General features: G+C 42.4%; 1 protein-coding gene across 20 annotated transcripts in view; it reads left to right on the plus strand.

Moving 5' to 3' along the window:
• Positions 1 to 27,081, plus strand: part of MEF2C (myocyte enhancer factor 2C) — a 333,965-nt gene that overhangs the window by 161,416 nt on the left and 145,468 nt on the right. For 19 of the 20 annotated variants that reach the window (XM_073678773.1, XM_073678791.1, XM_073678870.1 and 16 more), the window contains one exon: positions 12,783 to 12,971. In XM_073678773.1, the coding sequence (XP_073534874.1) occupies positions 12,918 to 12,971 (54 nt within the window). In that variant the 5' untranslated portion in view covers positions 12,783 to 12,917. Of the gene's footprint in view, positions 1 to 8,161; positions 8,521 to 12,782; positions 12,972 to 27,081 lie in introns of those variants that run through there. The other variant, XM_073678746.1, reaches the window with a different exon arrangement.

The raw sequence follows: 27,081 nt of genomic DNA on the forward strand, positions 1-27,081 counted from the left end.
TAGCTCTTTACGATGCTTTCTTTGGTGCTGTTTAGATGATTTTGGAGCAGAGTGGATGTGTACATGTAAAAACACACTTTGAGAATGGGATCCCGGAATGTTTGGCACAATAAATTTGTAATTAATGCTAATGGAACAATGGAAAGCCTGTGTGATTTGTAGAAGGCAGCACCTTAAAGAGTTATTCCCAAGAAAATAAGTTATCTCCTATTTACCGGATAGGTGATGATAACTTGTTGACCACTGGAGTTCCAATTGCTAGATCCCATAACAATCCTAGAGCAAGGCTCTGAAACCCTGAGAATTGGACTCTACAGCCTCGTGGTGAGTTTTTGGAAGTCCATGTGCATCATTAGCCTCTGCTCCATTCATTGTTAATGGGATTGCTGAAGAAAGCTAAATGCAACTGTCGCGCCCCCTGGGCCATGTTCAAGGGACACCCGGAGCCGGATCTGGATAGGGGTAGTAGTCCTTGTGGCGGTGACCCGGTCTGTGCCCAGGGTGGTCAAACTAAGTGTGTGGCAGTCTTTTGTAGATGTTGTTTAAGTGTCGACTACACCACCCGTTGATTTGCGGCTAGGAGGCCGCCGCTGCAGAGCAGACCGCTGAGGCCGGTGGTAGGATGGTGCAGCAAGGATGGTATAACCCCCAACGGGAGGGGTATGGCCTCAGGGCAGCAGATGTGGAAGATGGTGGTTGTGATGGTGCAGCAAGGAAGCTCAGAGACATGCGATGCAGTTTCAGGGTTTTTACTCACAGGTGTTGTTCCGGTCACTCCGGCCTTGAGTGACCACCCGAGCCGTGCTGCGTCCACCAGGTGTGGGACTCGGCCAACTCCCAGGCAGTCCAGAGCGTGGTCCTGAGCTCCCCTCTCTTCCTTCCTACTGGCCGTTCCCACCAGGGATCCACCTTTGTCCGGCTCCCTCGGGCCTCTTGGTGGTAAAACCTTCTCTGGCTTTCCTGACCCTATTCGTGGTGTGCCTTCCTGGTGGACGTGGTGAGGGTCGCGCCAAAACTTGACCACGACCTCCGGTTCCTGGCTGAGGATCATTAGCCTCCACCAGTTTGGGATCCGGTACCCTGATCTGCCAACCCTTCACCCGTTAGCTTGTGGGATCTCAGGGTTCCCTCTTGTCCTGCGTCTCTGGGCCTCTCTTCCTCCTCCTCTCCACTGCAGGCCTGGCCCTGGAGCTGGGCCCAGCCGGAGCCACAGCTCCCTGTCAGCCCTCCTGGCTGAACTCTCCCTCTGACTCTCTCAGCTCTCCCTGTCTCTAGATGGTGTCCACCATATATACTCCCTCTATGTGTGAGCCCAGGTGACTAGCACCCAATGGGCTCCTACCTCTATGCCCAGAGTCCCTCCCCTATCTGCCCCTACACTACTGGGATGTTCCTCCCCCCCTCCCACTCCAGCCAGGGACAGACGCTGTCGTACCTGCACATCTATCTGGTGGGAGTACCGTTGTTCTGTCCCCCGGAAATGGGATGAGTGTAGTGCATGCAGCTAGCTGAGCTCAGTCCCACACTCCATCCTTACCCGGGAATGGAATACCACACCTCTGGATCGAGGTGCAATACCCCTGTAGTAGCCGAGTCCTCGGGGTGCTACATTCCCCCCTGGTAAATCACAGCACGTCCTCGGGCTGTAAAAGAATAAAATATACCAAAACATACAAAATTTTTAAAGTACACACTAACATATAAAACATTATAAAACATTATCAGAATATAATATGACAGGTAACTTATATATCATTCTAGCAATATAAACTTTTTCATATAAAACGTTCTTGTTCCTCCGGTCACGGTGCAACTTATGACCGGGTAAAGTGCAACAGTCACTAGAAGAAAATCAGTTCTTCCTATAAAACCGGTAGGGGGCGCCTTAGGAAGCGCAACTATTTACAGGGTATGGCCTCTCTCAGTCCTCGGCCAGTGGGGAAAAGGGATGGCTGCTCACAGTCCTCAGCCTGTGGGGAAGAGGGATGGCTGCTCACAGTCCTCAGCCTGTTCAGGGATAGGGACACACAGCAAACAGTTCACACTAGTCCCAACGGGGACCACACTCTGATTTGCATCATATCAAGTACCCCTACGGGTAACTATCTACAGTTTCAGTTTATGCTACTTCCCTTCAGCAGCGGTGTCCTCTCCTTATCTCCTCCTGAGGGTAATCTTCAAACCCGTCCGGGTCCTTTTGTTCCTCCTCATACCGCAGCTCTTCCTCCGTCAGCCGGTGCACATGAAGGGCGTACGGTCCTTTGGCACACTGATGCCGGGTGAAGGTGACCTCGTCACCCAGGTAAAGGTCACGTCCGCGGTGTCCCTCCGGCAGGTGAGATTCGACATCCCTGCGGGTGACAAAGACGTCGCCGGGGGTTTTGTGATCCCTGATAAAGCCCCAACCGTGCTCCAGTTGGAACTTAATTACAGTCCCGGTGGCGCGGGGACCGTGGGCTGCACGGGGGTTTCTCCGGGTCCGGCTTTTCTGCTCCGCGCTCTGGACCTGCAGCCGCTCCTCGCGGATCCGCCTCTCTCGCCGTTCTTTGTCGAAGACCTCCAGTTGTTGTCGGCAGCACTCCGCACGCTGGGCTGCGGCCGCCCGGGTCTCTTGGGTGAACCCCATGAGGTTTTCACCGGTGGGGTCCCATGCGAACTGCGCCTCCTCTAACGGGATTGGGGTGATCTTGGCGGGTGCCGGAGCCGGGATCAGGGGCTCACACAGGGGCCATTCCTTCCGGAATCGGGAACTGAGGTATTCCGGTGGCCACTCAAAGGGCTGCCCATCCGGGCAAGTATGTTGCGCAAATAGGTCTTCGCCTAGGGGCAGCACTGTGGAGGTCGAGGGCGCGGTGGTGGTAGCGGCGCCCGCATTCACCAGGCCTTGCGACCAGGCCGGTGGCACTTTAAAGGTGAAAGGTACTGTGGAGACGGCGGCGCCCGGGGGCACTCGGCCTTGCGACCAGGCCGGTGGCATTTCCTGCTTGGCCGCGCTCAGGGTTAAGGCGCATGACGTCACAGGGGGCGTGGCCGCGGCTCCTGCCGCTTGAGGCCTAGTTCGGAGCGGTGGCGGTGCAGCGACGGGCACGGTCGGTGGGATTTCGGGTTCTGCGACGGAGAGCTGGGGCAGGCTTACGGCTTCTAGGCTTGGGGTAGTAACGTCCCCTTTACCTGCTTCCATCTCTTCAGCTCCTTCCACGGCGTCGTCTCCGGCCTTCGTCCCTCCTGCACCATCCTCAGAGGCAGACAGACTCCTCGTCCCGGGTGGCGTCCTTTGCTGGCGGGTTCCAGCCTGCAGGGCCATTTCTCTGCTCCACTCTGTCAGCACTTCTTGCTGCACTCGGGCCATCTTCCGAGCCAAGCCCTCCAGCGCGGTCTGTGCATGCTCCCGATCTTTGGGGAGCTGTGCCAGGATCTCCACCAGGCCTTCTGGGGTGGCGGCCTGCAACAGGCTCCTGACCAGAGGGTCGGTGCTGCCTGACTCTCCCTCCATCTCCGGGTGCGATCTTTCCAGACTCCTCCAGGCTGCACCCATCTTCTTGGTTTTGTTCTGTATCCGCCCATCCTGAGGGTGGTCCCGGGGCCACTTGGTGATTGTCAGTTTCAGGGGCAGACCCCTCGCTCTGATGGACATCTCTATCATTGCAGTCTCTGCTGGTGGGGGCGGTCTCCGCTTTTGGCGCTCTTCTGGGACCAGGCCCACGATGGGAGGTGGTCTCTTGCCACCCTCTGGCACGCCCATAATGGCGTCCGCTCTGCCAGGGCGGGAAATCGTCTCAGATGGCGGGAATCGTCTTTTAATGGCGGGAAACTCCGTGGATGGCGGGAAAAGGCTGCAGATGGCGGGCAAACGGCGGGAAACGACCCGAGATGGCGTCCGACGGCGGGGACCCTCAGGAACCGGCGGGAGACTTCTTCTTACGGTAAATATGAACTTTTCTTCAGGCACGCAGTACCCGGTGGTTGCGGGCACGTAATCCTGCTGACTACGCCAAAGTTGTCGTGCCCCCTGGGCCATGTTCAAGGGACACCCGGAGCCGGATCTGGATAGGGGTAGTAGTCCTTGTGGCGGTGACCCGGTCTGTGCCCAGGGTGGTCAAACTAAGTGTGTGGCAGTCTTTTGTAGATGTTGTTTAAGTGTCGACTACGCCACCCATTGATTTGCGGCTAGGAGGCCGCCGCTGCAGAGCAGACCGCTGAGGCCGGTGGTAGGATGGTGCAGCAAGGATGGTATAACCCCCAACGGGAGGGGTATGGCCTCAGGGCAGCAGATGTGGAAGATGGTGGTTGTGATGGTGCAGCAAGGAAGCTCAGAGACATGCGATGCAGTTTCAGGGTTTTTACTCACAGGTGTTGTTCCGGTCACTCCGGCCTTGAGTGACCACCCGAGCCGTGCTGTGTCCACCAGGTGTGGGACTCGGCCAACTCCCAGGCAGTCCAGAGCGTGGTCCTGAGCTCCCCTCTCTTCCTTCCTACTGGCCGTTCCCACCAGGGATCCACCTTTGTCCGGCTCCCTCGGGCCTCTTGGTGGTAAAACCTTCTCTGGCTTTCCTGACCCTATTCGTGGTGTGCCTTCCTGGTGGATGTGGTGAGGGTCGCGCCAAAACTTGACCACGACCTCCAGTTCCTGGCTGAGGATCATTAGCCTCCACCAGTTTGGGATCCGGTACCCTGATCTGCCAACCCTTCACCCGTTAGCTTGTGGGATCTCAGGGTTCCCTCTTGTCCTGCGTCTCTGGGCCTCTCTTCCTCCTCCTCTCCACTGCAGGCCTGGCCCTGGAGCTGGGCCCAGCCGGAGCCACAGCTCCCTGTCAGCCCTCCTGGCTGAACTCTCCCTCTGACTCTCTCAGCTCTCCCTGTCTCTAGATGGTGCCCACCATATATACTCCCTCTATGTGTGAGCCCAGGTGACTAGCACCCAATGGGCTCCTACCTCTATGCCCAGAGTCCCTCCCCTATCTGCCCCTACACTACTGGGATGTTCCTCCCCCCCTCCCACTCCAGCCAGGGACAGACGCTGTTGTACCTGCACATCTATCTGGTGGGAGTACCGTTGTTCTGTCCCCCGGAAATGGGATGAGTGTAGTGCATGCAGCTAGCTGAGCTCAGTCCCACACTCCATCCTTACCCGGGAATGGAATACCACACCTCTGGATCGAGGTGCAATACCCCTGTAGCAGCCGAGTCCTCGGGGTGCTACACAACACTTTCTCCTGCAGTCCATTAGACAATGATTGGAGGTCGGGCGTGCACATCTCCACTTCATTCAAGACAGGGTTGCAGAGCCCCATTTTTACGGTTTTAGAGCACAGTTGTCAGGATCACTGGGGGTAGTGAATAACTTTTTTTCTTGGCAATAACCATTTAACAGATGGATTTTGGGCTTGGAACTACAGCTTTACTAAGCAGAGAACATCACCAAGTTTTCTCAATTACATAAAAATATGTGATTTATTAAAAAACAAACTCAAATGAAAAAAGAAGCACCAGCTACAGAAGCAGTCAATAGGAATCCAATGAGCTGTAGACCATCTTGTGTACTGCTGCTAAACTCCACAGTGTGAAAAAAGTCAATGAATAGCATCACAAAAAGTCACAGAATACAGATACATAATACAGATATCACTACATCCTCAGTATTGTGGCATTAAGCCTAAAGGGCAGTCTTCAAGGCAAGTAAGTAAGCTACAATTACAGAAAGGCCAAGACTTTCCCATTCCCAAATATTTCCCATTGACATCAAAGTCAAAGTAAAAATCTACAACCAAGTTCGCAGATGTGGAAAACTATGTAACATAAAAAAATAGTATACTTACCTTCTGCCACTCCCATGTTGAGTTATACCTGGTCTCCATTTACCGGTTCCCAGGAACATTTTCAGATGTTACATGAATGCGGCAGCAGTTTCATGTGTCACTATATTATCCCTAAAGCCAGAAGAACAGAGACCAGCAGTGAACCAGGGAAGCCACAGGAGGGACAGAAGATTATCAAGGTCATGTGGTGCGGATTTGTCAAATACATATTTCAGATCCGGATTTGCTGCTGAAAATTTCTGCAACAAATCAGATCCTTCAGAACTTATCTCAAGGCCTTTACCACACAGCAGTACATTGGTCAGTATTTTTCATTAGTATTTATAGTCAAAACCAAGCATGAAACATTGATATGAAAAGCTATTATGGAAAGTTTGGATCTCTTCTGCATTTTGACCCAACTTCTGATTTTGGTTTATAAATACTGGTGCATTATACTGACCAAAAATACTGCCTTGTGAAAGTGACCTTAGATGTACATTAGAAAGATTCCACAATTCTTTTTAGATACACTCCTAGTTTTGTGTATTGAAACTGCATATAAAAGTAGTACATTTGAATGTACCCTCAATTGTATCAGTGTTCTAAAATAGGTTTTATGGCATAAATGTCTAATGGATCCAGTGACAACTGTGGAAATCGCAAGTATCTCTAGAACGAGTTCTCATCTCCCATTCATGAAAATGGAGAGGTGGCTGCACATGCTTTGTTTCCGCTATTCACTTTTATAGTAGTTCCAAAGATAGCGAGCATACTTAAAGGAGTTATCTGGGACTTTTGTATTTTTTTCTTATGGAGCTAAGAACTTTCAAGTGGGAAGTTGCTAACTACCTGCCTCTTCTGCCCAGCGTTGATCTTTGCTGGCTCAGAGTGGTCACAAGCTGCTCCTTCAAGCGATTCTGCTGCTTCATTTGACCTCACGTCATCAGAACAAGTCTTCATTTTCTGGCCTGCTGTGTCAACAGGGCATCACTGCCGACATCCTGCTGATTGATAGCCCGCTCCCCGCAGTTAGGCAGCAGGAAGCCAGCTGTGAATTAGCATGGCATTGGCAGTGGTGCCCCCCCCCCCCCCCCCGGCAAAGCAGAGCAAAAGAGAATTTGCTCTATGGACTTGACATCAACGGAAGCTACAGAATTGTTGGTAGGAGCGGTCCGTGACTGGTCTGAGCCAGTAGAGATCGGCACTGGGCAGAACAAGTTGATAGGAACCCGCCTGTAAGTTTTTACCCACATAAGAATAAAAATACAAAAGTACTGGATAACCCCTTTAAGAGTTGACCTTTCATGTGTAATATGCAATTCCTTTAATTTCTCCAACAAACTATATATTGTGAGCTTGTGGCTAAGTTTTTAGATAGGTATCTATGTTTATTTGGGTGTCTATAAAGACAGCTACTGTAGTGTGCTCCAACAGTGGCAACTGCTCTAAGAAAGAGAATTATCATAGGCACCTAGTCATTGGCATATACACTGTATAAGTGGAGCAGTGGTCCACGCCTGCCTGTGTACAATCAGGCCATACTAATGGCTGTAAGTGCTGTAAAATTCGTATAAAATTCCTATAATCCAGTGTCCAGAAAATAATCTGAAATCTCACAACACAAGTACAAGAAGACTGAGTAGAAGTTGTCTGCGTTCTGGAACAACAGGATCAAATGAATTTTATTACATTTTATATCGAACATGTATTAAGCAGCGGTCAGCGAGGGCAGGTACATAAAATGCTCATTAATAATAAAAAATGTTTGCGTCATCGTTGATTTTATGCTGTACTTGTTTCTGCCCTATAAAAATGATTTCTAAAGGTAAAAACAGATGGTGAAATGTGAATAAAATTCTGAAGTACATAAGAAAATACATAATATTCTGAAATTTATAAGTGTTTTTTAATAAAGATTTACATATGGATTCAGATAATGATTTCTTCGCTTAGTTGAAATCCCCTCAAAAATATTTCTGCCCAAATCCTAATATACGGTATATACTGTATATAAGGCATAGTGTAAATTTGGAAAATTGGAACACAAATTAAAGTCTTAAAATCATTGTCACATTAGAATTTTAAGTGATCTTTTAGACATAGTAATACGTGATAATGTTTCTCGTGTTCTTTGAGCCCTAATAAAAACCGGGTCATGGCTAATAAATAAAACAAAATGCTGTCAGATCAAGTGATGATATTGCCTTGGATCTTTATGTGCAGTTTTTTTTAGAGGAATGGTGTAATTTAGAAGAATTTGGAGAATATTTTCGCTATCAGTTGCCTGCTATTATTTACTTTTAGCACAAGCTGTTTGAAACGTTTTGTTTGAAAGTATAAAATGTAGCCCTGATAAGGCTGGTGGGAGGGACGGAGCATTCTGTTACTGTACTGGAGAGGATTGTATCCTTCATGGCTGCTCTGTGATTTCTCCTTTCTCACTGGGTTCCACAGTCGTGATCCATAAATCAGCTTTCATCCTGCTAACCAATCCTGTAAGCTGTCCAGGCTGACCTTCCACCCCTGTGTGAACAGAAGCTTATGCAGGCACAGTGCTCTAAGTGGATAGTGCCACTGGCTTCAGCTGAAAGAAAGGAAGGGAAATAGTTCCATATGCCTTTGCTGGGGATTAGCATATTGGCTTACGGTTACAGAGAAAGCCTATTAAGCTGCTTTGGGTCCTGCATGTGCCTGTGAACTGCTCTATAACTTAATGTCTGAGGTAAGAAGTGTGTCAAAACTGGAGAACAAGTGTAATCTCACATGCGGACATTTCATGCTGTTTCCCATGGTTTGTGAAGTCAGAGTTGTTATCAAAGTCTTGTCATGAAGACCAAAATCTGGAATCATTCCTTGTTTTTAATGTTGCTACATTGTGGTGTTTTCTATTTGTTGTTAATTTTCATAGTTGATGAATTTTATTATTTTTTATGATATTTTTTTATTTACATGTCTTTGTTTATCCAGGAATTGTGAGTCGGGCTGTCATTTAAAAATAATATTCAAAGATGGCAGTCATAGAAACTTATAAGGACTTGGTTGATGACATGTGCTTAAAGTGTCCTGCATGTGGTCTATCATGATTTCCAGAAATGCTCTAATTGCATAGTGTTGGTAGTGTGTGTATGTATTTTTTTGTTTTGTATGTGTGTGTGTTTTCTGTGTGCATGTATGTTTGTGTTTTATGTGTGTGTGCGTATGTTTGTGTTTTGTGTGTATGTTTGTGTTTTATGTGTGTTTGTTTTTGCGTGTGCGTGTATGTTCGTGTTTTGTGTGTATGTTCGTGTTTTGTGTGTATGTTTGTGTTTTGTCTATGTTTATGTTTTGTGCATGCTTTTAAGTTTGAGTTTTGTGTGTTTGTAAGTTTTGTGCGTATGTTTGTGTTTCATGTGTGTGTTTGTTTTTTGTGTGTGTTTATGTGTGTTTGTATTTTGTGTGTTTATGTTTGTGATTTGTGTGTGTGTGTTTTGTGTTTGTATGTTTGTGTCATGTGTGTATGTTTGTGTTTTGTGTCTGTGTGTTTGTATTTTGTGTGTTTTGTGTGCTTATGTTTGTGATTTGTGTGTGTGCTTTGTGTGTGTCTGTTTGTGTTTTGTGTGTGTGTATGTTTGTGTCGTGTGTATGTTTGTGTTTTGAGTGTGTGTTTGTATTTTGTATGTTTGTGTCATGTGTGTATGTTTGTGATTTGTGTGTGTATGTTTGTGTTTTGTGTGTGTTTGTGTTTTGTGTGTATGTTTGTGTTTTGTGTGCTTATGTTTGTGATTTGTGTGTGTGTTTTGTGTGTGTGTTTTGTGTGTTTGTGTTTTGTGTGCTTATGTTTGTGATTTGTGTGTGTGTTTTGTGTGTTTGTGTGTGTATGTTTGTGTTTTGTGTGTGTGTATGTTTGTGTCGTGTGTATGTTTGTGTTTTGAGTGTGTGTTTGTATTTTGTATGTTTGTGTCATGTGTGTATGTTTGTGATTTGTGTGTGTATGTTTGTGTTTTGTGTGTGTTTGTGTTTTGTGTGTATGTTTGTGTTTTGTGTGCTTATGTTTGTGATTTGTGTGTGTGTTTTGTGTGTGTGTTTTGTGTGTTTGTGTTTTGTGTGCTTATGTTTGTGATTTGTGTGTGTGTTTTGTGTGTTTGTGTTTTGTGTGCTTATGTTTGTGATTTGTGTGTGTGTTTTGTGTGTTTGTGTGTGTATGTTTGTGTTTTGTGTGTGTGTATGTTTGTGTCATGTGTGTATGTTTGTGTTTTGTGTGTGTATGTTTGTGTTTCGTGTGTGTATGTATGTTCCCTTCTACTGATGTGTATTTCATACAGTATTTGCATTTATATGTATCACCAATTAGTAGTGTAATATACATTGATGTGAACATTTTAGTGAGAAGCCTACACATCACATACATACCACACAAACACTACACTATATAGGTGTTTGTCACACATAAATGTAAGTATTTTACATATATACCAACATATACAAATATTTTCATGAATAATAACTGTGGCTCTTTACTCAGAGCCATTTTTCTATTGATTTGCAAATAAAAGCTCGGTGCCACTATGAGTACACGAGTTAAGCACAAAAGGCAATGTCTGGCAGCAGTATTTTCATGGCAAGTGCTAAGTCAAAAGAGAGAAAATAAGTGAATAGGATACACGAACTGTGTGCTTTTTTATTCAAAGAAGCTGGCAGTGTCTCAGTACCCATCCCCAGTGTGAAGCAGCTTTTCTACCTCAGCAGCTTTGAATTAGGGCCAAACAATGGATTAAACAGCCAGTACATCGGCTTAATGTTACATCTTGTATTGGAGAGATCCATCAGTTTGACTGTGAGGAGCACGGATAGACATCACTGTAAACACTAGTGATGGGCTCCATGGTCTTGTGTTATGCTGCCAAATAAATCACCTTTAACCCCTTAAGTGCCAAGGGACCAGCAAAGTAGAGCAAATTCATTCGTCAAGGGATGTGTTTTCTCCCATACAAATATTTATATTCTTAGTGATATGTGTATATATTTTTTTAAATAATATTTTCTTTATTTTTTTTTGGGGGGGGGGGAGCAATTTCCCACTTTTTTTTTTTCAACCTTTTTGACCTCCAGATACATCGATCTCAAGCAAATTGATACAATGTCTTGTAAATAATGACCTTGATCTTCACTAATGCACTTTGTGAAACTGCGAATAGTTCTATGATGGAAGCTTCGTGTTTTTGAATAATCAGCATTACCAAGTGCATAGTCATAATAAAGAACTGCCGGTAGTGCAAAATCACTCAACTGGCCTATTTAGCACATGTTTTTAAAAGGAGATTTGTTATTTTCTTTTCTTTTTCTTTTTAAATGAAAACAAGGATGTTTGTTGAGAAGTTGGTGTAGATTGAGCAAGACTAATGGCAATATCACTCTGATTACTGATAATTTTATATACTTTATCCAAGAAAAAACGTCTTGTGTATTACTTTAATTGCACGGTAGACAAAGCCCTAGATAAATCACGGGACAGGTTGTGCCGTATGTAAATGGAAGGTTCAAAATTAAAAAGAGTTGATGTGTAAATCAATTAAGACTTCAGTTTTGCATTTTCCCGCATTTTCAATCTGCAGAATTATTTCATTTTTTCTTAGCTTAGAAGATTCATGACAATGGGGCCACTTCTTCAATTGTCACTTCTACCACATTAAAGAATACTGAAAACCTTTTAGTTGTGGTTACGGTCTATGACAGTAGATAAGTCAGCATGCATCATGTTGTGTAAGTTGCCACAGCACTGATCATAAAGGCTAGTAAGTCAGGCCAAGAAAGGATCCTATGGTCTTTGCAAAGCAGACTTTGATTTCTTAAAGCAACGGGTCGTCCAGTAGCTTAAAAATAGAACAAAAGTTCCAATGTAAAAAAAAAGAAATATGGAAAAATAAACATTAGGCCAGGTTCACACAAGCTTATCTCATGGTTCCTATATGGACCAAAATGCCCGGACATTGCCGCAGGTCTCCTAACCCTAACTTACAGCCTCATATGTGGCTATGAGTCTGTAAACTCAGGCATTGTGGTGCATATATGGACACGGATATAAGCTCATCTGAACTCAGCCTAAGGCCACGGCCCCACTATCAGTATTTGGTCAGTATTCGGTCAGTATTATTTCTCAGAGGGAGCAAAAACCAGGAGTGGGTGATAAATGCAGAATTGGTGACTTGTTTCTATTATACCTTTTCTCTGATTGTTCCTCACTTGGATTTGGCTCCCACTCCTGAGAAAAAATACTGACCGAATACTGATAGTGGGGCCGTGGCCTAAGGCCACGTTCAGTATTCAGTCAGTATTTTACATCAGTATTTGTAAGCCAAAATCAGGAGTGGAAAAATCAGAGGAAAAGTATAATAGAAACACGTCACCACCTCTGTATTTATCACCCACTCCTGATTTTGGCTTACAAATACTGATGTAAAATACTGACCAAATACTGAACGTGTGAACGTGGCCTTACACACCTGCTAAATACTGATACTTCGGTAGTCTCTATTTACCTTTATGGAGTGATGACATGTCATACATGCATGTACGGTATATAAATGGTGAAATCCATCACTAGTGATAGCCATTACATGCTGTGCATGCAAACTTCAGCACGGAGGTCAGTGATTGCACGTGGAGGCACGGCACGTCATCACGCCAGCAAGTCAACAAATATTAGATGGGGCCGCTACAGCATTGGCATTAGAGCTCTGGTATATAACAGATCTTTTTTTACCATTTTATAACATTTTCTGCAATGAGTTTAACCTCTCAAACCACCCAGTAAAAGGTCCATGTGATCGCAGGGTTACATTGACTGTACTGTTGCAATGTATAATGATATTGCAGCAGTCAGGTCACAGGACATCTGAGTATCACAGCTGCCTTATGGACAGTAAAATGCTTTACATTTGCCTTGATTACGATATAAGTTGAGTTAATAACGTTTACTGATGAACTATCCTTTCTATTTCCAAACAGGTACGGATGTCAAGATCAGTGAACTGAAAAGGGTAATAGGAAAGTGCAAGAATTGCAAACGGAAAGAAGTGAGAAGGGCAGAAGAAGGAAAAATACATTGCTTTAAGGACGAGAGAAGAAAGAAAAACGGGGACTATGGGGAGAAAAAAGATTCAGATCACGAGGATAATGGATGAACGTAACAGACAGGTAGGAAAGAACGGATGGAGCATATTATGGACAAATCCCTTCAGTGTTCAGAGTAATGAGCCTCCCCTTAAGAATCACATTTGTGTAATTAATCACAGTGAATATATTAAGAGGGGCGCACAATGTATAAACATTGGGTTTTGTCAGATTGAAAAAAAAAAATAATTAATTGACAAGCAAAGCAACAGTGGCACTAGCTCAGCAGCTCCGATAGAAACAGCTGATCGCGCTCATAGGTAAAAGTTGACACCCTCTGATCATAACACTGTATAATGATGTCGGGTTTCACTCGGTAGCTCAACATGGATTTGGAAAGAAAAATATATTGCAAGAGAGATAAATCCTTGTTCTGTATATATATATATAGACTAGTATTCACCTTTATTTGGTATATGCTACCAAAATATTTCAGAAAAAATAGTAACAAGTTTTTATAAAAATAATTTCATAAACTATTTTTTTCGAGGGGGGGGGGGTGGGTTATCGCTTTATTATTTACCATAAGAGATAGTCTTGATGTTGAATATAATATTTTCATTAAAATGTTGTAGAGCAATTCATTTTGACTAATGAAAATAAAAAACAAGGAAAAAAAAAACAAATATTACAGAAAAACTCCCACACTACAGTATAATGTAGACCAGTACATCTACCCTTGTACATAATGAAAAAAAATACAAAAATTATGTAATACGTTATAAACCCCATAATGCTGTTGAGCTGTAGCTGTACCCTTGCACATAATGAAAAAAATACAAAAATTATGTAATACGTTATAAACCCCATAATGCTGTTGAGCTGTAGCTGTACCCTTGCACATAATGAAAAAAATGCAAAAATTATGTAATACGTTATAAACCCCTATAATGCTGTTGAGCTGTAGCTGTACCCTTGCACATAATGAAAAAAAATACAAAAATTATGTAATAAGTTATAAACCCCCATAATAATGTAGAGCTGTAGCTGTACCCTTGTACATAATGAAAAAAAAAATGAAAAAATTATGTAATACTTATAAACCCCCATAATAATGTAGAGCTGTAGCTGTACTCTTGTACATAATGAAGAAAATACAAAAAATATGTAATCTGTCATAAACCCCCATGATATTGTCAAGCAGTTAATTCTACAATATTATTATACAATGAAAAAAATAAAAACTGAAATATTATACAACATTCTCACAATGCCTTCCCTGACGCTATTTCCAGCCATTTCCAAATTGTTCAGGTTATTGTAAATGTATGCCAAATTTAAAATTAGTTGTGGTTGGTTTCCCTGCCCCCGACTCCCACCACCAAATTAGAAAAAAGAAAAGTGGAAATGTGTAAAAATACAAAGATTGGGTGTCCTTTGTAGAGAAAATCTTTCTCAGTCTTCTTCAATTATCTTCTGGTAGTCACTGTTGGGTATGTGTCTTTACCGCAGGGTAACAGATGCTTCTAATAATTCAGGGGTCACCAAGAAGATGGTGATCTACACATTGCAGGTGTGATATGTTGGGATAGCAACCACAAGCTACTCGACAGGGGGGTTGTGGGGAACATATGCTTGATCTTTACCTTGGATAGAAACATTGTTCCTGAGAAAGTGTAACTATAAATAGTCATGAATACATGTTAATATATGGGTTTCTTAATTCAATGTAGCATGGTTCATAAAAATGTTCTTTTAATAAAATATCAATAACTTTTGTGCCGACACAAATTGGGGCTGGATTCTAGAAGAATAAGGAATTCGATTTGGATTAGGGTAAGAAAATCCTCGGAACAGAAGCCAATTCTAGATCATGGACCCCTTTGCTTTGTCTATCCATTGTTGTAAATATGTTCACATATATGTATAGGTGTGACAATATAGGGATGCAGACGTTGTAGCTGGATACAGGCCTTGGTGCTAATAAGATGAACATCTTAGGAGGACCTATCAACGGATCTCATAGGTGGACACTAGTATAAATGGTACATAAAGGAAGGGGATTTTGCATCAGGGACCTGGATCTTGAAGTTATGTTCTGCATATAAAGACTGCTTAGCCACATCACCTTTTTTCAAGCTGTCATCTGCCCATTTCGGAGGTAATAAGTTGCATAATGTCATGTAAGTACCTTCTGGCCACTGTATGCCCATTCATTAATGTCTACCAGGCATGTAAATTCATCAAAATGCTGCCTGCTCGGCTCTTTTTCTAACTCACTGAGACTTCAATGGAGACTGGAGAGAAACAAACTTTCCACTTTTCCATAGTTTTTATCTGCAAATGAGCATCATAGCATTCATTTTTTGTCAAATGGCTCTAAACAAGAGCGTATAGATTGGACGAGTTCTCTCTGATGTTTTATCGGATAGCGCTCGGACCAGTGTTGTACTATGGGGCAGTGCAAAATCTGCTATTTTTTCTCATGTCGATTCGACATGAGAAAAAAATCTCAGCATGCTGCGATTGACAACAAGACTCGGCTTACATGCACCCATACAAGTCTGTGGGTGCGAGTAAAACATTGGACTGCAGTCAGATGTCATCCCAGTGCAGTCCGATTTATGCCGACACACACAATGGAGAAGATGGAGAAATTAAGTTCTCCATCTTCTCCATACCTGTGCTGCGATTCTCTCATGCGAGAGAATCGGATTACAGTAAACTGATATTCTGAGCCGAGTGACATTTACATAATGAAGCCGATTCTCTCGCATGAGAGAGTATATGTAATTTTCATTTTACAAGGGGGACAACTTCACTTAACTGTAATTGTGAGATCCAATAGTGCCACCAGTCCATAGAAATCTGCCATTCATTACTTTGCTGCTGCTATCCCATGGCATAGAGTTACGTGACTTCTCCACCCAATCTCTAGGATCATCAGAAGTGGTTACTGTCGCTGTCATGTGGATGTACGGATGATCTAGACTACTTGTTGGATAGAAACCTTACAAATTTTTTAGATGTGTGGAAAGCTATACTAGCAAGAAAACACAAAAAATACCCAGATAATCTTATGTAACTCACTAAGAGTGTCATTGCACAAGCAGCTAGTTTAGTCCATAGGTCAACCCCTGGATTACCTTTCATCAGAGCCCCATCCCACCAAAAAATAGTATCTTAAAAGTCTAAGACAAGTGAAAGTGCTTGTTCCTTATCATCATGGGACCTACACTCAAGTACCCCAGTAATTAATTGCCTTCATTAGCAATTTGCCAGACACACATTCACACACTAAACATCACACATGGTGGGATAAGGTGTATGTAGGCTTGTTATACCTGTAAATTAAAAGGTGAGATATCAGAATGAGCATAGAATAATCACCGGGGAATAGAAGGCAGGAGGGGCTGGCACAATCAGCGGGTGGGTGGTGAGTCGGTAAATGACATTATTGACTCTACATAGTAACGGACCGGAAGCTGGTTACAGGGTAGTGGGTATGATAGAGAATATATTTTATCTTATTTTTGACAAATTTTAAAGCGATGAAAGAGACCTCTGGAAAAGTATGAACAGTATCCATTGACGATTGTTTATTCACCCTGAATGTCCTTAATATTTCATCCCATAACAGTAATACATTCATTCATGAATGGTTTAATCTGTGTTTATTAAACCCAAGACAGATGAAAGATATGCTTCTATCTCATGTGAATTCACTGAGCTGTGCTAAATCACAAAGTGTGAAAATAAAAACAATAATTGGTGATAAAGAGGAATCATGGCAGTGAATAGCATCACACAGCTAACAGAAAAACCATATTAATACTAGATAAGCATTGAAATACACCTACAGGAACGTTCTTCTATTGGGGATAAGGCCAGGATTCAGGCCACTTAATCAGCCATGGTTAGGCTACGTTCACATGTTCAGTATTTGGTCAGTATTTTACCTCCATATTTGTAAGCCAAAACCAGGAGTGGAACAATCAGAGGAAAAGTATAATAGAAACACATCACCACTTCTGTATTTATCACCCACTCCTGGTTTTGGCTTACAAATACTGATGTAAAATACTGACCAAATACTGAACGTGTGGACATGCTCTTATATTGTGATTTAGGCCTCATTCACGCGTTCAGTATTTGGTCAGTATTTTACATCATTATTTGTAATCCAAAATCAGAAGTGGGTGATAATACAGAAGTGGTGACGTGTTTCTATTATACTTTCCCTCTGATTGTTCCACTCCTGGTTTTGACCTACAAATACTGATGTAAAATAATGATTAAATTCTGAACATATAAATGTGGTCTTATATTGATATTTAAGAGGTTGGTCGCATGATGAAAACTATGGACTAGTTGATGCTTCAATTCATCAAAGGTGCTCCAGTCTTCAGATGTATTCAGCTCTACTTCTGGCTTGTGATTGACACAGCATACATTTTGGATAGCTAAGCCAGGCCCCTTCTCTGTAGCAGCCAGTGTATAGGCAGAGATGGGGGCTGGCTTAGCTATTGAAAAATAGGTAATCAGCCAGCATTGTTCATGGACATGCCATCACAGCAAATTCTCTTGGGTCCAAAACAAGCAAAGTGCCTTAAGAATTATAATCTGATCCCAGTGCAGGGACCCCAGCCATCAGTGGAAATCTGTTGGGAAACCCAGATGCAAGCTTGTATACAGGGATAGAGAAGGCACAGAAGGTAATAAACCATCTCTGTCTTCCCTATGGGGATTTTGTATGTCTTTGACAGCTGGATCTCGGTTCCCGCAGCTACATGATCATGTGTAGCTGCACAACTGTCCATTGACGTTTTAGAAAGTCACTGCTGAGTTGGAGCCGGATCGCCCTGGTGTTTAAAGCCTGCGGCAGGTTCAGTATCAGCATAAGTTGTAGCTAAAAATCAGTTTTTTTTCAACTGGGGTTCATACAGTATAAATTTTAGCACTATTTGGCTTTGACAGGTTCAATGTTTCCCGGCACTTTAAAATTCCCTTGTGGTCTGTGGTCATAAATCAGCTGATAGGAGCTCAGAAACAGACAGATAAAAGAGTCACAAAATCTTCTGTTAGACAAAACGAGCTCACTGAAGGATCTTCAGTTAAATCATTATACTGCCAGCAATAAACAGTGCATAACAGTGGCTATAGAAGCAAACTGTGCATAATTTATTAATAAAACCCAACTGCAAAAATAATTCTTCTCCACAAATAAAATAAAAAAAAATAGCAATATTGTTCCCTCACATGGGCAACCCCTTAAAATAATATTATTCCAAGGTGAAACTTTGTTGCAAAGGAAAATTAAAATGTATATGTTCAGAATGTTTACAAGGCATGATACTGTCTCTTTACTTAAATAGGCTCTACAATACAAAAATATCAGAAAAGTTTTATTGGCATTACAACTAAGGGTCATTTTACACTGCATTCTTTGCCCATGTCCGTTGGTCCCGTCAGGGCTTACGTCCGAACCCCTGCAAAATAGGATTTGGGCATATACGCAGTTGACTATAGTGGTGCAGACGGAGTCAACATGTGCTCTGTCATTCATCATTTTCAGGCATATACGCCTACTGGAGACAGACACTCAGATGTAGTAGACTGCGTCTGAGTGTCCTCCTCCAGTTGGTGTATGCTCCCAAAAATGATGCATGTCAGAGCACACATTGACTCTATGGCCCCATCGGCGCAAACGCTCGAATCCCATTTTCCAGGGTGTTTAGATATAAGCACCGATGGGACCAACAAACAAAGCGCAGTGTGAAAGCACCCTAATTCACTCCTTTTGTATTTCTGTTGTTTGGGTTTCTGAAAAAAAAAAGATATTTAACAGTGTTTTTAAGAATAAAATAACTGCAATTTTCCTGTCAGCAATGTAAAATTAGATATTTGCAATTTTAATTATTTCACATAATAGGTGTAATTTTTCTGTTTTCAAGGCTTGGCGTATTTTATATGCATAACTTGGTAGAATAAAGTTTCTGCACATTGGCTCGATAGACTAGCCTTGATTAGCCAGTTGTGTCCCTTATATAAAAACTGAAGAGCACGCAGGATCTGGGAGACGCACAGTGACCCAATTCTGTTCCTTAGAACACATGATGTGCACTCCAGGCCTCCGAGACAAGATAAGCTATTGTGTCCTGTTCTATGTGATGACCATGTCTGGCTTATTTATCAAAACGACATCAGAGGGGAGAAGACATAGAAAGGTGCTTTGTGTCCTAGGAGGAGTACAGGATCTGCACCTGGAGATAATTTATAGTCTCTGAGAGGTGTTGATGAGACTGGATGTCTACTTACCCACCATTACTCCAAATCATATCCTACTAAATGTAGTTATTACCATGACATTTTATGTTATGGGTTATTTTGGAATTCTTACACATTAGGGAATTTGGGAAGTGAGTTCCTCAAATATAATATGTTTCTCAAATTCAATGACACCATGGCCAAATATTAGAGATAAGTTAACAAGGAAGTGTTAAATTCACTAGAAATATTTCTTTTTTTTTCTATGCCATTATTTCTTGGTGCATTTTGGGACTTCACTATAGGAATTTAAAAAAAAAAATGAATAAGATTTAAGGCATTTTTTTTAAAACCTTAAAACACATTGCAAAAAACTTAGAAGGGAAGGAAAGTTTATAAAGCTATGTATCCATTAAAGCCCCCATTCACACTAAATGAAGGTCAGCTAAACACGCTGATTTCGGTGGGATTGGACACCAATCTGATATGTATAATCCCGTGATAGATGGTATCAAGGATAGGGATGAGCAGACCAGTGGAAGTTCTGGTTCTGGTACCTAAACGTTCAGACAAGTTGAGCACCAACATGTATATGGAGTTAGCAGAGATAGAAGTCTGCCGACGAACATTATCAATTACGTATAGCCAGCTTAAACAGCCCCCTAAAATGTCAGGGGAGCAGAAAACTGAGTCCTTATTTTAATAGGTTCATCGCTTTAAAGGGGTTTCTTGGAACATATAAATGTTTCAAAATAGAAGACCACTGGACATACTGAAACATCTTAATATAGACTCTTGGCATTTAGTTTTCAAGTGCTCACCTTAGAGACCATATCTGGGGGATGTTAGCAATAAATCACATCGTAAGTCCAGATCAGTCATATCGACAAGACACATAAAGAAAATCTTTAGCTGCCAGAATTTTAAGACTTGTATACTTTTCAACTGAATAAATTACAACCCATGTGAATCCACCCCAATAAGTGAAATCAGATTCCTGAGAAGTCACGACTCTTAACAAGTCAAAAAGTACAATGCACTATATATTCGGGTTAAAAGTAAATCTTATTAATAATATTATTATTATTATTATTATTATTAATAAATCTTCAATTTCTCTGTACTACAGATCAGTTGATATTTTTTTACCTGGCATATAGATTTTCTCAACTCCCTAGTTTGTTTACTTCATGCTACATAGTAATAAGTGCTTTATAGCTTGAGCTGTCTAGAAATGAAAAAAAAAATTGAAAAACTGCATTGGATGTCTCCATGTATAATATTGCAATATATGACCCGAATACACATTAAATGTTGGGCAGGTGCAGCCAACTTTTACCAAACATATATGAGGGCTTTGAAAGAAATTTGTTACCAGATTTTTGCTACCCCATCTATAGGGACAGAGACCCTAATTCCAATGAAATCATGAAATGAGCTCTATCCATCCCCACCCACAGCACTGATTGGTAGCTTCCTGTGTACATTGTGCATAGGCAGAAAAGTGACAATCAGTGGTAGTGGCGGGATTGGACTACATGGCAGCAAGATTACTTCATTGTTCCTTTGACGTCATGTGCAAGCCCGGAAATCCCGCGCCTGCGCATTCTGCCTGCCGTCGCTCCTTTGCTTGGTAGTGAATTCATCTTTAATGTGGGCCTGAGATCACTGGAACTGGAAGTTACACTGACTCTCCGGCGCCTGCGCACATCAAAATTGAAGACAGCGCCCACCGGAGGCGGAACAGAGCAGAGAAGAGAAAGCAGGCAGAATGCGCAGGCGTGGGATTTCCGGCTGCGCACCTGATGTCAAAGGGACTTCTGAAGAGAAGAGGAGGAGCAATCTTGTATAATGTAGACCAGAGGCAGTCTTATCTTCCGCGCAGCCTACGCCCCATAGCTTGGAAGATCGAAGCTACAAAAGGTCATTTTTACTGATCAAGTCCACATCAAGGAGGCACACAGGTAGGACTATTTCACCTGTATACTACCTGTAAGCCCATATTAACTCAAAAAGCTCAAAAGGGTGACAGATTCCCTTTAAGGTTCGATAACGTGATCCAAGCACAGCCCAATGAACTAGCTGGCCCTGTTTAAGTAACAAAAATGTCCGTAGTCACTCACCCTGTGCAACCACGAAATAAAAATAAAAATAATAATCTGATTCTAGAAATTTGTTTTTTTTTAAACTAAAAAAAAATCTTATACAATGATATTCCGTGACAAAGATGTTGGTAATTTTGAGACCAATGTTAAAAGCAGAATTAGGCTTGTGGTCCAGATGACAATTACAAAACATAAGCTCCAGCTACACAACATGACTGTGACTATAGTATGAATTTCATATTCAGCGTGTAAGAGGGTCTGTCGTTCCAGCGTGCATATGCCAAGCTAGAGCGAATATGTAATGACAGACTGTATTACATGGTTGGCTTTCTGTTTTTCTTAATTGTTTGTCTCTACTTTTCTGCTTGGCAAGGATCTGAAGTGGGAGCTACATAATGCAGCTCACATTTGTCTGGCTAATTAAGACCTGACAAATCATAGCATTGGCACATTACATGCTTCATCAGACAAAACCCGACTTTTCAAATATTAGTAGTAAATGGGCCTTCTATGGTTAGTCAACTAATTGCTCATTCAGTTGACTTGCTTATCTGTTCGGAGCTTTATGAGAGGTAAATTTATGGGCAATAATATGATTATACACAAAAGGCATGATACTCCCAGGTCCACTGAAATTGTGTTGCGAGCCTCTACACGCTAAAGATCTTTTTATCCAGCTGGATAAACATGAAATAGAATCACACTATATAAAGTGTGGGATTAATGCCAGGGGCCATGTTGCTGTTCTGTTTCATTATCTACTTTTCTGCATTTTGAAGAATTAAAAATGCTCTATTTAAAATTTCTGCCTGAGTGACCAATCGGGCTAAAATGGGCAAGTATCAAAAATAGACCTCCGCTAATATATACACTAATGGAAAATAATACTGCAACTTTTACGCTATAATTATTTCCTACCAATTATTATTTTGAACTATACGTCATCTTCATAATGCCACCTGAGAAATATGTTCCTGTAAGAGCATGCTGATATAATGTCCAGTCAGGTACCTGGTTGCCCAAAAATAGTGTCCCGTCTACTCGTCCTCATCATCTCTACTCTTCTTCCTCGTGAATCTATATAGTAAATGTTGGCCTCTATTCAACTGGCTCAAGGGGCATAAACATGTACCTATTATTCCTGTGCAGACCAGACAGCAGATGGTCAAATGAGTACACACAAAGTTCAAAATCCCAGTACAATAACAGCAGGAGATTGGTCGGGGTCAAGCAAGCACTAGGTCCGGGTTGGCAGCAATCAACACTGAAATTGGCAGGCAGGGAACATTCATGGAAGTCTAACATAGCGGAATAAAATAGAAACATGCATATGAAAGGGAACTAGATAGGGACAAATATGATACCCAGATGGCATCTGCGGAAACTTTTAAAGTGGTCACTTTCCATAATAGTGGTCATTTTCATGTTCAGAATCATGACATGCACCCAAAAAGATGTGTCCAATGTCCATGTACCACCACGTGCATTAAGAGCTAAAGTTCCTTTTAAGAACATTACAATTTCAAGGTTACATGTAGCCTAAGCTAAGAAGCACTCCTCCTCCTCCTCCTATCAAAGTTTTTATCCTCTTAATACAGGACTGTGTACTTACAGTTGCTCATTTTGCCTTTCTACCCAGTTAATTCTTCTCTTTTCTCTGCTTCTATGTGGAAACAAGAATTTTTTTTTTCTGCATGAGTCATCCCCCTCTTCAACTTCTGACCCAGCTCCTCCTCTCCGTCAGGAACTTTTGCAGCGACTCATGGCTCATGCAGGGAAAATACACTTCCTATTTCTACATAGAGCTTAGAAGGATTCAGCTAGTCAGTTTTCATCACGTGATGTCATAGACCTAATGGAAAAGAAAAGAATTAACTCTGGGTAGAAAGGCAAAATGAGCATTTGTAAGTACACAGTGCTATATAATATGATGACAGCAATATATTAAAAGAATAAAAATTTTGATGGGAGGAGGAGGAGTGCTTCTTTAAATAAAAAAAGAAAATCCCTTAAAGTACCATTTACCCCTTTAAAGACCAAGACTGGAAGCTTTGATAGTACAGTAGCTGCAAGCTATTTCAGAATCCTGCAAAGCACTTATATCTAGTCCATATATACATATAGATTATTCGCTTGAGTGTAGTTAGGCTATTACTGTCTTTCTTGGAAGATTTGTCACGACAGGTGATAGGTAAAGGGATAATAGGTATCCTCTATGAGAGCGAAGGATTTCAGTGTGCAGGGAATTTCACAGTGTGATATTTATCTCTTTGTGACAGGTCTTGTGCGTAAATACTTACATTCTGTACAGTGTGCGGTGAGTGACAAATACAGTGCTAAGTACAGTACTCTGCATTACTTACCTTACTCTACATACCCTACATGAGAGTGAAAAGGACATTCCAAATATTATAGGTTCTTCAAAATTTGGATGGTTAATACACAATAATCTAAATTATTCTATAAAAAAAATGTTTCAATCCCTAATCAACACCTTTTAGTATATAATGAAATATATTAGTTTTTCCAACAGGTCATATAACAAATAATAGAATGCTCTTCATAGGAGTGTGCTTAACAAAACTGATTGTCTGAAAGCAGATAAAAGACACAAAGCTCCTCCCTTATATATTCTTACAATGCTCCTGTTGTTTCAGGAGAACATGCAGCAGAATGGCTGTGTCAGCCTCTAATGTCTCCATCCTCCCTCCTCCTTCCCTCTACATATCTCCATAGAATCCTATAAGCACCAACTGTCATCTCTAGGGATGAGTGGAGCCGTGGATATTCAAGTTCATCAGGTTCGACCGAAAGTCCAAAGTTCGGTTACCTTAACTGTACCCGAACTTGAACCCGAACCCCATAGAAGTCGATGGGGACCCAAACTTTGGTGATGTAAAAGGGCTGTAAAATGGTAATAGCTCTCTTTCCTCCTGGAACTCCGAACACTAAAACTTCTGATAGAAGTCCGAGTTTGGAATTCAACACCGGACACTAGTGTCTGGTTCGAACCCTGATCTTAACATTTCGGGTTTGCTCATCTCTAGTCATCTCCTATCTCAGTAACGGGAAGGTCTGTATTCACTGAAGACAGATTTTTACCAATGAATTGAGAGTATAAGATCAGTTCAGGCCGAGAAAGAAGCAGATTTATGTGATAAGTTATACTACAAAGTTGGTGACGATGGTTACTCGTTAAGTTAAATAACAAGTACACAGTGTACATAGAAAAACATGAAAAAAAAAAAAAAACATACCAGAATAAAACTTATTTTGCTTCGAGCATATTAAAGTAATTACTGATTTAGAGTAATTCAACTTTTTTATTATTATTTTAATTATCTTGCAGGCATTACAAAAGTTTTGAATTTTTGTAATATGCATCATTACCTAATTTTTCCAAAATATTATGTTAGAGTGGTATTTTAATGCCCAATCCATGCTTTCAGCTGCTGCTCAGCCAGATCCATACACTACATTCCAACAAGTCTGTGTATGGGAATTTTCCTTGTTTGAGTATGTGGGATGAACAGCGGAGATGCTCAGACAGAGAAAGTCCTGTGCACAACCTGAACATAGTGGATCTTGATGAGCAGCAGTTAAAAGAAGCTTTGAAAGGAGCTTGAGCTAGGTGTTGAGACAGGACTGCAAAATAGTATTTGGAACAGAAGAAAACAATAAGGTAATGAAGTAGATTTCATTAAAGCATAAGTTTACAATGCTTTGAGGATATAATAATAATAATAATAATAATAATAATAATAATAATAATAAAAGTTTATTTACTCTTTAGGTATTTTGTTTGGAGTGCTCTATCTTTATTGATAAGGCAAGAGAATGCTCTTTTTCGTTTTTCATCATTTTAATAGGATTGTCCGGTCAAAAATAAAAAGTCTGCAGTCACTCTGTGTCTACCAGTCACTATATGGGTTCTGCCCAGAATTATACATATTGCATACTTGACTGCCGTTCCCGGGGCAGACAATGGCGCATCTTTGCAGTGCACAGTGCGTGCTGTGGGAGGATTCACAAGTCTGCAGTCACACAGAGTGTATCTTAATGAAACACACCTATTAGAACTGTAGGGGTATTTTATAGTTCTTCTATCCCATAACCAGTGTTTTAAAAGAGTTATATTATTACAGCCCATGTTTAACTGAATGTCAATCCTTGTAATGGATGAATAGACTGGATTAGTCTCCATTCTGGTCCATGGGAGTCCTGAACTGGTAACTAGTGTTGAGCATTCCGATACTGAAATATCGGGTATCGGCCGATATTCACTGTATCGGAATTCCGATACTTAATTCCGATACTTTTATAATATCGAATACCGGAATCGGAAGTTCCCATAATGCCTGCGCTCTGCAGTGTCTCTGAAGGATGACAAGCTGGATGGCAGCGCTCAGCTGCGATCCAGCTTGTCATCAGAATGCCATCCCAGCGTGGGAGAATTCTCCTGATTGTTTAAAAGCCGGCGCGCGGTAAAAAGCCGCCGGCTTTTAAACAATCACGCAGCCCCATACTGCTTCCCCGCAGCCTCCCACCCCGATCCTCCGCTCCCCTCGCCACCTCCCATCCCGATCGTAAATTAGGACCGGGCGGGGAGCGCAGCACCAAGGAGCGAAGGACCCGGGCGGGGAAGCCGGCAGTGAAAAGACTTCACCGCCGGCTTTCCCGTTCTGTGCTGCGCTTTCCCGCCGGTTATTTCAAATGAACAGCTGAGGTATCAGGTGATGCCGATCAGCTGTTCATTTGAAGTAGCCGCGGTGCCCTCAGAGGGTTCATGTGAGTTCATGCTTGACTGCATGAACTCACATCAACTTTCCCACGGCCGCACAGGTCAGCCTCACCTCCCGGACCCGTCATGATTAGTGTGTGCGGGGTGTGTGTGTGTGCGGGGTGTGTGTGCGGGTGTGTGTGCGGGGTGTGTGTGTGCGGGTGTGTGTGCGGGTGTGTGTGCGGGCAGACATAGGCCGATGTGACACTACTACTCCCATCGGCCTATGTCTGTCCCCCGTCCACTCCTGCCAGCAGGATCAGCTCGATGGGAGCAGTAGTTCCCATCAGCCTGATCCTGCTATTTAAATTGCCCTACTGTGTCCCCAATAAATGTTAGATACATGTCATTGGTGGCCAGTGGTTACCTAAAAGAAATTAGTTCATACATTACCTGTCCCCGCCGATCGCCACCTAAAATAAAGTAAAAAATAAAAAACTACACCTATACTCACCAAGACACCTAATTCCCCGAAGCCATCGATCTCCTGTAATAAAATATAAAATAATAAACCACAACCTTATCCTTACCCCTCCGTAGTAGTCCACGAGTGTCCCACGAAGATCTCCAGTTCAGAGCAGCCACATAGAATGTGACCGCTCTGAACCGCTGCCGCCGCTAGAATGACGGGGCCGTAAGGGTTCACCGGAGTTCAGGCAGCGCTGCTCCGGTTAGCTCCTTTACGGCACTGCTGTATCGTGAGAAATTCCCACGGTACAGCACTGCCGTAAAGGAGGTCTCCGGAGCTGCGCTGCCTGAATGCACTCCGGTGACCTCAGTCAGTGGCTCCCGCTGCCGGGAGCGGACGTGTTCCCGGCAGCGTGAGCTTACAGCAGCCATGCACAGCTGTCACCATCTCCAGATGTGACAGCTGTGCATGGGAGATCAGCGCAGGAACGTGGACAGGTAACTATTTTTTTTTTAGTAAACTAAGAATTAAATAAAATGGTGTTTTATTTCAAATAAATTATTTTTTTCTGGGTGTAGTGTGTTTTTTCTTTTTAACACTTTGTAGGTTAGTAATGGGGGTGTCATATAGACG

The sequence above is a fragment of the Phyllobates terribilis genome, unplaced genomic scaffold, assembly GCF_046119375.1.
Source record: "Phyllobates terribilis strain yellow unplaced genomic scaffold, ASM4611937v1 Scaffold_1__5_contigs__length_1240528914, whole genome shotgun sequence".
Classification (NCBI taxonomy): domain Eukaryota; kingdom Metazoa; phylum Chordata; class Amphibia; order Anura; family Dendrobatidae; genus Phyllobates; species Phyllobates terribilis.